Genomic DNA, 12245 nt, shown 5'->3' on the forward strand with positions numbered 1-12245 from the left:
ATAAATTTTGAGGGTTAAATTTAAATCTGTGAGAAGAGGTTTCAGACAGAAATTTAGCCGTTTACTACAAATGTCTGAAGTAAAAAAGACCATTTCTAAGAGCTATGTGTAACGATCCCAGATTTGCATGCTTAAGAATTGTAATAAAAGGAAACTCCAGGGAATTCCCTGGCAGTTTAGTAGTTAGGACTCCTCACTTCCGCTACCGAGGGCACAGGTTCAATCCCTGGTCAGGGAACTAATATCTTGCAAGCTGCATGACCAAAAATAACAAACAAAAAAATAAATTGCCAAACTGGCAGGAGGAGGAACACTCCATAATTGATATCACAGTCACAACTAGCCTGCTGTCCTACAATTGGACACAGGTCCAAAAACTAAATGTCACATGTTTAAAATAAATCAAATGGCACTGAGCTTGTAATGTATATTTTATTTTGCACAAGCTTGCATATATACTGCACATACATTCAGTTTAAGAGAAGATGGAAGGCACACAAGGCAATTGGACTACTGTATCCTTTAAGTGGTACAAAGCAAAAGGTAAAAGTTTGCAGAGTATACAAAAGCTTAAACACACAAAGTAAACCCCCTTCCCACCCTCCCCCCAACAAATTGTTTTTCCTGTTTTAAAATTTAGTAGCTGCCAAACTAATTTTTTTTTTTTACTTTTACTTTAAAATCAATTGTCTACTGCACCTTTTTATTTACTTTTTAATATGGACAGGGAGTCTCATTGTTTTTTTTATCATATCAATTAATATTACAGTACATCCTTGGTAATACAAAATTGTACACCTTCATCAAATAAATTAGGATAAATTAAACCAATAAATTATGCAAAGTCTTCAGAACAATAGACAACAACAAAAATCCACAATTGAAATTGCCTCTAGCTAAAAAAAAAAATCAAAAATTGACTTTATCAGTTCAGTTATTGTACTATATTCAAATCAAAGGGTCTTTATTACAAAAAAAAAGAGCTTAATAATGCTATTTACAACATATTGCTAAATAATATAAAGGCAGTGTTTTGTCACGGTTTATACTATATACATATGAGAAATGGCTGGGACAATATTGGGGGAAGCCAGGACCTTTGATTCTTCTGGGTATTGCTGAGACCAACCCCAAATACATTTGCTTTTCAAATTCTAATTTTAAGTGGTAATATACAATTTTTAAATGCTTTCCCCCCCATGGAGAGGATTCGAGTATTTTAAAAACAAAGAATGAATCCATTTTCACAAAAAAGGGCCACTCTGTTTGCCTTTTCTGCTCACGCTCATGTTTGTGCACTGTCGGCGGTGTCAGTTTTGAGAGAGGGCTCAGCTGAAAAGACTCAAAGTCCAGGTGCTCCCAGATTCTGTTATATTCCTAGAAGGATACTTATAAGAAGATGCAAAGGTTAAATACCAGTTTTGATCCCAGCTCTGAAAACGAGCATTTTAGCTTTAGTCTTATAGGTGGTTTACAACCAACAGATCTACAGAAAAACAAAACTGCATTTCCTTCAACATCACATGTAAGTGCAATACAGTAACTGCTTACTCATAGAAACCAGTTACGTTCTTTTAAGGGGAGCTTTTTGAAAACAATGCTTCTTGTTATTTGCAAACACGGAGTCTGTACCAGAACGAAACATTTGTACTATTCACACCAATAAAGAGTCTATAATATACATGGCAAAGAGATTCTGCTCTGTCCTCACACGTACACAGCTTCTCTCAGGGGATTCTGTAAACCACTTTTTCTTTGATGAATTTATGATTGCTTCTGGGGAACATCCTAATTTGAAAGCCCCCAACTCTTTAGCTTTACGACTTAATATTAACCTGTATGTGTATGCATGTATGTGTGTTGGGGGGTAGGGGGGATTACATACTAAGTGTCTTCATGTACACAGAAAAGAAATTTCATAAATTTACAGAAACTGCATTACCCTTGCCCTTGACATCTGATGAAAGAGACTCTTATCTTTTAAAAGTAGAGAGCAGGATTTTCAAGAATGCTTTCAACTGTCTATATAGTCACCGAAGTGTTCCTAATAAATTCAACAGATGTTGTGAGAATGTAGTTATTTATTAAAATCTCATGTCTTACGTAACAACAGCCATGAGGTTAAATATTTACATTGCTTTATAAAAGTTCCCCTCTTGCTTTAGTGTTTTTGTTTTGCTTTTTTTTTGTTTGTTTTTAACATTTTTAAAAATGATATTCACCCACATCCCTAGCACAGCAACAAAGAGTCGGCAAACATAAAACACTTTAATGGAATAATACTTGGAGGCACAAAGGAACTTCGGGAATATGTGGGTGAACATTTCCTTAAATAATGACTACATTCTACCATCTTCCACGTGGTTTTACCAGTTAAAGGGAAATGTCCTCATTAAACAGCCAGAGATACAGTAAGAATTAAATGTTTTGTTGTTGCAAATAGAACATTCTTTTGACAAAACATAACAAATGCCTAAAATAGGTCCTTAAATCTAGGTAGGAAAAGGTAAGCTTTCCACTTCACACGCATATATATATGTCTATTTTTACATGTGTGTATATGTGTGTATGTGTTTATGTTCACACATCTGCACACACATATATAGCACATGGTATGAAATATTGCTTCTATACTACTTTTCATTAGGCTAAGAAAACACAAGATTTGCACCACAGTTACAAAAAATTGGCTTCTACAAGAATTTTCAAAACTCGAATGCTGCTCAAACAATTGAGGAAAAAATAATTTGCGGTATCAAACTGTTCTAAAAATTCTCTTCTCAAAAACGTATTCTCCCGCTTTGTTTTTTAAAAAGACACAAAATATGCATAGCTATCAACGTTATGTCAAACAGCCAGAAAAAAAATCTAGTGTTTATTGCAGCTGTAGAAATTGGAAATAAAGTCAAAAGGATGAAATCGAAAGCCACAGAAGGCACACGAACAATTGTACTTGTGGGAAAAAAGTGGGATTTTGAAGGATTTTTAACAATCCCCCCGCTGGTGCATTTATGTCTAGGCACAGACTATAACCTCAAGTGTAGATGCAAAAATAATTTGGGGTTAGCAGAAAAGAAGTGGAAATGTGGTATTTCAACATGGACTTTAGACTTTGTTTCCCTTTGTAAACTGTCCCTAGTCCTTCACCCTCCCACCAGAGAAAGCGAACTTTCTCCCAAGTCGCCAAATTTTACGTGGTGAGAGTTGAACGAAGATTGGAAAGATGGTGATTTTGAAAAACCTGTTAAATAGGCGTTTTGAGAGACAGGCTTTTGTCATTTTCCAATGCACTGGGAGGCACAAGATTTTATGGTGGTGAAAGAAAAAGAATCATCTAAAAGCAAAATGATCAAGTTCTGTTTCCAGGACAATGAGGTGAGTTTCTACTCACGCTGCAATTTCTACTCTGAAACAATTTCTATGCCTCAGTGAACATTGAGAGGATATTATCGTGGATAAGCACATCAACATTTGGTTGTGAATACACACTTTTGCTTAATTTGTCTGTTTAAATTAGAAAGGCAGGGGAGAATAATACTAAAAATCTAAATATGTCTGAAATCAATACTAAATTTGCCCCAGATCAGGAAGATACTAGCAATCTGTCTCAATAGGTGAATACATTATGGTTTTGCCTCTTGCCTTGCAAATGGCAACACAACGGTGATGTGAATTCCATGGAACAGCAAAGAGGCCCAGATGTATACTGATGTGAACAACGAATGTCATACTCTTGGGCGTGAAGCAAGGCGAAAGAGTGTGACCACAAGTTGAGATTGTTTCTCTACTTTGTGCTGATTGGATTTTTTCTTTTTCTTTTTTTTTTGGTTTGCATTATATTCCAATGTGATGATTATCTGAACATTTTTTTTTCCCTAAACAAGCCAGAACAAGAACACACTGGCTCCGATGGCCCTGTGTGCTGTGAAGGAGCCTGCGAGCTGGGGGATGGGTTCGGCTGTGCGTGCGCAGGGAGGCTGGGGCGTCCCAGGCCTAGGCTGCTGCGATCCGTCCACACCGCGAGAGGCTGTGTCTCCTGAATGACGCAGGCATCACAGGACCACGCCGTTTAATTTAAAGTCAGCAGGTTTTAAAGCTTTGTGCGGACAATAATTGCCTTCATACATTCCTGTCCATCAGCAGAATTTATAAATGATGTTAAATTACAGCGATTGGGTCAGCTAGTCTCATGGGTCAACCGACATTCTCCAAAGTCAAATGTCATTTTTATAAAAATCAAGGAAAAATGGTATTTATGTTGTACATAATCTAAATACCAGGTTTTTTTTTTTTTCTTTTTACTGTGTCATTTTAGAAGATGTAGATCAAATTACTGAAGGGGAGGGAGGGTCTGGAAAACACTATTAGAATAAAAAAGGAATTCTTACTGCCTCTGCACACAAAACCCATCCAAGAAAACAAGTGTGAAAGCCATACGGCTTTTTAAAAGCAAGTATGGAAACGTTGTACACCTTTGAAAAACTGGGAAAAGAAAAGAGAAAGAAAAAAAGAGGAGAACCACTGAAGAAAGCATGAAATAGCAGCTAGCTTTCTTATGTGTGCTGAAATTGTGTCTTTTGGGTTAACTCCCAAACTCTCCTATTCTATAGTCTTCTCATGTTTTGGTCAATTACTAGCTTCTGAGTTAGAAGAGACTTTATCAATTGCTTTAAAACACTGTACCTAAAACGAAAACACTTTAAATTAGACTGTCACCACTTTGAATATCCGTCAGGGTAGGTAGTGTGGAAATGTATAGGAAAATAGGTCACTCTCAAATGTACTCCTCTCAGGAGGGGAAGATCCAGTCAGCTAGCAGCTGTCAACAAACTTCTAGTATAGGCAGGAATTTTATGGTCAAGTTAGGATGTCCTTTATTCCTTACCATAGAAAGGAATTCAGAAAATAGTGTTTTTTGAAAAAAAAAATGTTAAATATTAAACAGACATGGTAATTCTTCTAAAGCATATAAACAAAACTGAGCAAAGAATAAATTTGAAACTTATGTGCCTTTTTATATCTTAAGCAAGATAAACAGAAAATAATAACACATTATAGGGGTTTCCCTGTATGAAGAACGATAGGTACTCACTTACTACCAAGAAGAACCTATTGCAAAATTTCGAGAGGTGACTAGAAACCACATGAATTTCCAGTCTCACCTTGAAAAGTCCGTTTTGTACAAAATTGCTCTGCCTCCAAAAGAAACTAGTTTGGGGTGTTTGCCATTTCTCTGAGGAAAGGTTTGACAGTTAGTGATCATGTTTTCTTTTTAAAATGTGGCCTTTTGGGGTACTTTTGAAAAGTGAGCTGTTGATCTGCCACCGGCATTATTTTTAAACGTGTGATAAAAAGCTACTTACTGAGTTCAAACCAAGCAAAATATTTAAGTTTATCAAGGGGTTTCATTGGGTTTTCTGACCTCCTCAGCAGTAAACACAAGAGACACATCACTGGCTGCGGAGCTGTGCTGTCTCCCTCTGCCAACCGCCATTTGCAACAAACCATGAATCCAACAGACGCATTTTAAACAAATGCCCATCCTTGCTAATATAGACTTTACACACGTCAACATTCTTTTTTCCCTGATAATTAAGCCTATTTTAAGTCTCCAAATGTTAAGGGCCTTGGGCAAAAGTAAACTAAAGGCGGCAGGAAAAGAACCATCCCCGTTGCAATTGAAAACAGAAGAAAATGAGAGAAAGATGATGGAGGAGGAATTACCAGCTGATTTCATAACATACCCATGCCTCCCATACACACATATATGAAATCAAAATCTAGACACGGATAACTTGGACATCCAAAGGGGACTGCTACTATTCATACATTCGAAAAGAGTTGTTGAAATTTCTACTCATGAAGCAGCTCTTGTAGGCAGTTTGGGGATTTGAAAATCTCAGGGACTTCACTATCCAGCTTGCAGATGACCTTGTATATGGCCTTCTTCCAGGAAGGATCAACATCTTTGCCTGCGATAATGGCATTGAAAAACTCCCGTAATGTGATCTGCGCAACTTCCAGGAATCTCTCTGGAACCTGCTGATACAAGGAGACAATGGCATTAATAAAGTTTTCAGTTTCAAGTCTCCAGTTCTTCAAAGGAAATTGAGCTAAGGTCTTTCTTTCAGATAGGGGCTTACACGGCACCTGCATTTTCTAAAAATGGCCGACCCCTATTCTCTTATGTAAAGTTGTTATATATAGTAGCATTGTAATGTGGGGTTGACAGCTTTGGAGAGTTTCAGAAAAAGACTTGTGCAAAGGATACATGCAGACCTATTGAAAAACTTGGATTCCATCGTGAATATTTGAGTAGAAAAATGGAGGCATACTGTTGGGACTCCTTACTTCATTAAAGAGGTGTATTCCAGAATCAGGTTTCCACCTAATCTTTCAGAATTTGAACCATAGTTCCACTAGGAAAAGAAAATGTCTTCTCAAAAGTAGACTAATATAATAATTGGCCTTTGATATAAACTAAACCCATGCTATAAATGAAGAAAATCGAAACCTTAGTGTCCTGCTTGCATTAGAGGACTGTTGACTCTGTTGCTAAATTGTATACAACAATAATCCGCACTATAAAGTACAGGCATACCTCGTTTCACTGCGCTTGGTTTTGCTTTATTATAGTTCACAGATAGTGCGTCTTTTTACGAATTGCAGGTTTGTGGCAACCCTGTGTGAAGCAAGCCTACCGGCACCATTTTCCCAATGATACCTGCTCACTTCATGTCTCTGTGTCTCACTTTGGTAATTCTCGAAATATTTTAAACTTTTTGCTCTCGTTATCTGTGATCAGTGATTTTTGATGTTACTACTGCAAAAAGACTACAACTCAAGGCTCAGATGATGGCTAGCATTGTTAGCAATTAAGTATATTTAATTAAGGTATGTACTCTTTTTAGACATAATGCTGTTGCACACTTAATAGACTACAATATGGTATAAATATAACTTTTATACACACTGGAAAATAAAAAAAACATCATGTGACTCGCTGTATTGCAACATTTGGTAGTCTGGAATGGAACCTGCAATATCTCTGAGGTATGCCTGTACGCTATGTACAAAAAAAGAGTAAGATGCTGATATTAATACTGAGTCCCAAAATACAAAAGTTCTAGTTGCTCAGTCGTGCCTGACTCTGTGACTCCATAGACTGTAGCCTACCAGGCTCCTCTGTCCATGGAATTCTCTAGACAAGCATACTGGAGTAGGTTGCCATTCCCTTCTGCAGGGGATCTTCCTGACCTAGGGATCGAACCTAGGTCTCCTGCACTGCAGGCAGATTCTACCATCTGAGCCACCCGGGAAGCCCAAAACACAAAATGTGTACGATATCCTAAAATCCTACATCAGAAAATACTTTACCTTGAGATGAGAATTTCTCCAAAAGAGAGTGATTTATGCAGTTGACAGTAATAATACTCCACATTTTTGGACTACTTATTATGTGTCAGGTACTGTTATATACTGAATGTGAACTGTGTTATTCAGTTCCCCCAACATCTCTGTGATTATTAACCCCATTATACAGTGAGAAAATGAAGGTGCAGAGAGAATAAGGGAATTGTTCAAAGCCACTGTAGTTCAAGATAAACATTCTCCAAATATACTTTTCAGAAAATCTATTTGTTAATTCTTCCCTACCACAGCAATGAATATATGTGTGTGAGTTATCTGTGCATGTGCTTATGAACTGTTTATTAGTAGTTGTTTAATAGTCTAGGCAAAGGAATAGTTACTGATGCATTTATTTAGTAATCTTTGTAAGTTACATGGTAAATCAGGGCCTGTCACCCCCACAATGAAACAAAGGATTCATAGAATCATTCCAGATACTCATAATTTTCCAAGTACAGACTGACACTTTGTAGTTTTCCTTTAGAGGGGGAAACTTACACATGAATAATGTTTTATTTTATAGTAAGTGCAGACATTTGAGGAAGTAAAATCACTGCAGCTGCACGTGTAGACGGATCTGTCCACACATAGACAAGAGGTGAAAGATTCTTATCTTGGCTCAGACCTGCTGCTCACCAAAGTAACAGAGAGGGGTTGTCATTTTGAACATATTTGATCCCATTCTCCCCACCTTTTCTCGCTTTGTGGAGCGGACCTTTTTATAATGATAGTAACTGTTAGAGAAAATGAAAATGATACCAGACAAACCTGTCTGAGACATTTGGAGTTGGACAAAGAAGTTCAGTGCTTCCTATGGCAAGTCACTTGTCCTTTGAAAGAAAACCTAATGATGCCCCAGAAGAAAAAGAGCCCCAATCTGGGGCCGACTGGACTCTAGAAAAAGTGAAAATGTTGAGATGCTTCTCCCAAGATATATGTATACATATTGGATAGTTTCTTAGGACACAGTTCTAACCACTGCCTGGGAAATAATGGAAACACCACCTTGCTCCCCAGGGCTTTCCTAATGGCTCAAGCGGTAAAGAATCTGCCTCCAATGCAAGAGATGCTGGTTCGATCTCTGGGTCGGGAAGATCCCCTGGAGGAGGAAATGGCAACCCAAAGCAGTGTTGGCAACCCACTCCAGTATTCTGGCCTGGAGAATCCCATGGACAGAGGAGCCTGGTGGGCTATACAGTTCATGGGGTCACAAAGAGTCAGATATGACTGAGCATGCACGTAGCCCCTTGCCCTCCATAAATGTGCAAACCCATATACTCCAAAGGCCATTCCCTGATGAGAATTCAACTGAACTCCGATGACCTTCTCCCCAATCTCCTGCACACACATGTGTATTTGTGGGATGGGGAGGGCCTGGCGGGGCAATCAGCCCTCCCACTTACCTTCTACCAAATAAAAAGTCATTAAGGAGCCTTTCTGAGTACTCGCCTGTCTTCCCCAAAGATGACCCTTCAGATTTTGTCAAATGGGTGTTATTGAGAGAGGGATTATGGCTGGAGACCAGTTACACAGTGCAACTACCCACTCTAACTACGGGGTTTGGGAGCTGTTAGCCAAATGCAACAGAAACATAATCGGAGGCATTTATTAAAAGAAACATTTCAAGAAGTGTGGTTTCCCTGGCCGTCAGCAATGACCCACGATGAGGATCTATGGTCCTTGAACACTGGAGGATGCAGCCTGGCCTGGAGGAGAGCTGTGGGGACAGAGGCATGGCAGGGGTGCCAGATGAAGCCTACCCACTCCCAGGAGATCTGGAAACCAGGGCCAAGGGAGCAGAGATGATGTTTAAGACAGTCAGATGAGGGGGATGCATCTAGGAAAGCGTCAGCCTTGGAGGAGGGAAGAAGTGCAGTTCTGGGGGTTTGCCTGAGAACAGATCAAAGTAATTTCTTAGGGGGTGTGTGTGCAGCCTCCACTCTGTTATTTTCTATTTTTTTATGTTAAAAAAAATTTATTTATTTTTATTTCTTGGCCATCCCACACGGCATGTGGGATGTCAGTTCCCTGAGCAGGGATTGAACCCACCCCGTTGCATTGGAAGGTAGATTCTTAACCACTGGACCATCAGGGAAGTCCCACCCTGTTATTTCTTATCATCAGCCATGCTGGTTACTGATTTTTAGTGGGTTTTATCCTTTTTTAAGGACTTCCCAGGTGGTGCTAGTGGTAAAGCACCTGTGCCAAGGCAGGAGAAGTAAGAGAGTAAGAGATGCAGATTTGATCTCTGGGTCGGGAAGATTCCCTGGAGGAGGGCATGGCGACCACTCCAGTATTCTTGCCTGGAGAATCCCATGGACAGAGGAGCCTGGTGGGCTACAGTCCACAGGGTCGCAAAGAGTCCGACGTGACTGAAGTGACTTGGCACGCACGCATGCATCCTGTTTCAAACATTCATTTCTTTTGGCAATACTCTTGGGCTATCTTTTAACAACTTTGGCATTTGTGTCTCGATGTTATTTAGCTTTTCACCTACTTATATCTAGGTGGAGTGAATTTATCATTAGATGTCTTTTGAGCACTCTCCTGGCTTCAATTCTGTGTTTTCCTCACAATGCTACACAGGGTTTTGTTGCATCGTCTTTGATAAACAGCTCAAAGCGAGACCCCGCCTTCTGCTTTGCTCCACATTGCTCCAGAATCACACCTTACCTTCCCCCTAAATACTTAAAAAAAGGAATTTTAAAATAGTGATAAAAAATAGAATTTAAAGACTTGAAATAGATCTCAGAGCTCATTTTATAGATGAAGAAAGTATGAGATTCTATGGGATGAAGAAATTATGAGATGAAGAGACTCATGTGAAATAACCAATCCAGGTGTATTGCCATTAAACCCTGCTGGCTCCTTTTAAATGCATTTTCAGTAATTCCTACTTATATGAGGCATCAAAACCTGTGACAAGCTGTGGATCTGTGGTTTAGAAAAACCACAGAAGAGCTAGTAACTTCAAAATAAGTGGGAATGACACAAAAGATTCCCAAGAGGAGACTTCCGTTATTGGTTTATGTTTGGGAAGGGATGAATTCTTTGAGAATAAATGAAATGGTTTGCTAATTTTGTGCTTAATTTGAGGCAATACTCATGCCTCAAATTGGGCTAGATAAAAGAAAGTTATAATGAGATCCTCTACTGCTAGAGCAATTAATCTTTTTTTACAGAGGTAAATTGATGGGTAGCAACTGATCTGAGAGAGTGCCAAGGAATTCCGTCCACAGGTAGAAATATTGCCCGTGAAAGACAGACCCTCACCTCTCTGCCAGAAAAGTCTCCCTAACCCCACTTAACAGAGTAACAGGGTTGTGGGGGGGCTTTCTGATGTTCCGAGGGAGCGTCTTAAGAATTCAGGGTTATGAGACTGGTCTTGTCCGTGTTTTTTCAGTACCTCTTCACACCTAATGGATTTCCAATCAGTAATAAACATCTGCAGAAAATCCCTTAGTGACAAGTAATCCCTTATCTAGGTTTCTTTTAATAGAACCCAACAATCTGCAGAATGAACCCTAGAGTATCTCTTCAGCATCAGGTGGCAACAGTCAATCAAGTCCCTGGAATGCAAGACAATGCCGGCCGCTGGGAGGGGGAGGGAAGGCCATGCCTTTGGACATGCCACAGGGGAAAAACAAAAGGCTTCCAAAGTCTCTGGCCGGGACTCTGAGGCTATTGTGGGAGCTGCGGTGCTGAGTGTTCTTCAGGAGAGGCGAGTGGAAACTTTGCTTTGATAAAAGCCATCCCAATATAGGAACCTCACCCCAAATGGTCTTGCCTCTCCTTGCCATGATATCTGGAGGAGAATATAATTATGAGGAGGTACTTGACCAAACGCATACATTTTAAGGGGGCTGACTCTCAGCATCCACCTATTTCATCACCATTGTTTGTTCTTGAGTCTCCTCAGAGCAAACGAGGGCCTTGTGGGCTTAGATGAAATGGGAGAAATGGGAGGATGTTTTCAAGTCTGCTCAGGGGTGGCTGGGTTATCACACACTCACACACACACACACACACACACACACACACACACACACACACACGGTGTGCTGGGTGGGTGCTTATTTTGCTGTTCTTTTTTTTTTATCAGAATGAGTGGCAAAGACACATTTTCCCCCCCGTCTTCCTCCTCCTCTTCCCAGTTGCTTTACCTTCAAGGATGATTTGTTTTATTAAACTGACTGTCCCTAGCCTCTGCAGTACATAATAAAAGCCTGACATAGCAGGCTGCCTGCCTTCTGTGTCCTGCAGACACTCATCATAAGTGTCAGGACATACCAAGGTTAGCGGTCACTGGAAGTGTGCTCGCTGGCCCAAACCTTGCCAAACGCTCTTGGCAGCTGAATGAATGTCAGAGAGAATAGACGGGGAATTATAAAGGTTAAAAAGAAGACAGCCTCTCCTATTTTCTGGAGACAGGGTAGCTGATTTTTCACACCTCTGAAACGGCCACAGGCTCATCCATCGGCCTCTTTCTGGGGATCTAAACCTTGCCCCTTGCACAGCTCCCTGTGGCTCTCTTACAATCCTCCACCCCCTTTAAAACCTGGCCCACTGGCCTCATTTCATCAGTGGAATGATGTTTGCCGAAATGGACAGAAAATAAACCAGGCATAGACCTCGCTCCCTAGCTCCACTCCCCAGTAACCAAAGGCTCACATGGCTTCTCAAGCTTATTAATCAAGAGATGACAATTTTATCAAGATGGATCATCTTTTCAGTTCATCCTTGAAACTATTTTTTTTTTTTTTCAAACTTCAGTGGAGAAATGGAAAAGGAAATCTACGTATGGGCAGAAGTGGCTAACTGCTGGGAAAGCAAAA

At 39.9% G+C, this 12245-nt stretch overlaps 1 protein-coding gene across 9 annotated transcripts in view; it reads right to left on the minus strand.

The window, feature by feature from the left end:
* Nucleotides 1-413: 413 nt before the first annotated feature.
* Nucleotides 414-12245, minus strand: part of PROX1 (prospero homeobox 1) — a 60046-nt gene continuing 48214 nt past the window's right edge. For 7 of the 9 annotated variants that reach the window (XM_043923877.1, XM_043923874.1, XM_043923879.1 and 4 more), the window contains exon 5: nucleotides 414-6042. In XM_043923877.1, coding sequence (XP_043779812.1) covers nucleotides 5854-6042 — 189 coding nt within the window. In that variant the 3' untranslated portion in view covers nucleotides 414-5853. The remainder of the gene's footprint in view (nucleotides 6043-12245) is intronic. The other 2 variants (XM_043923882.1, XM_043923883.1) reach the window with 1 other exon arrangement.

Source organism: Cervus elaphus, chromosome 14 (assembly GCF_910594005.1).
Source record: "Cervus elaphus chromosome 14, mCerEla1.1, whole genome shotgun sequence".
Lineage (NCBI taxonomy): Eukaryota > Metazoa > Chordata > Mammalia > Artiodactyla > Cervidae > Cervus > Cervus elaphus.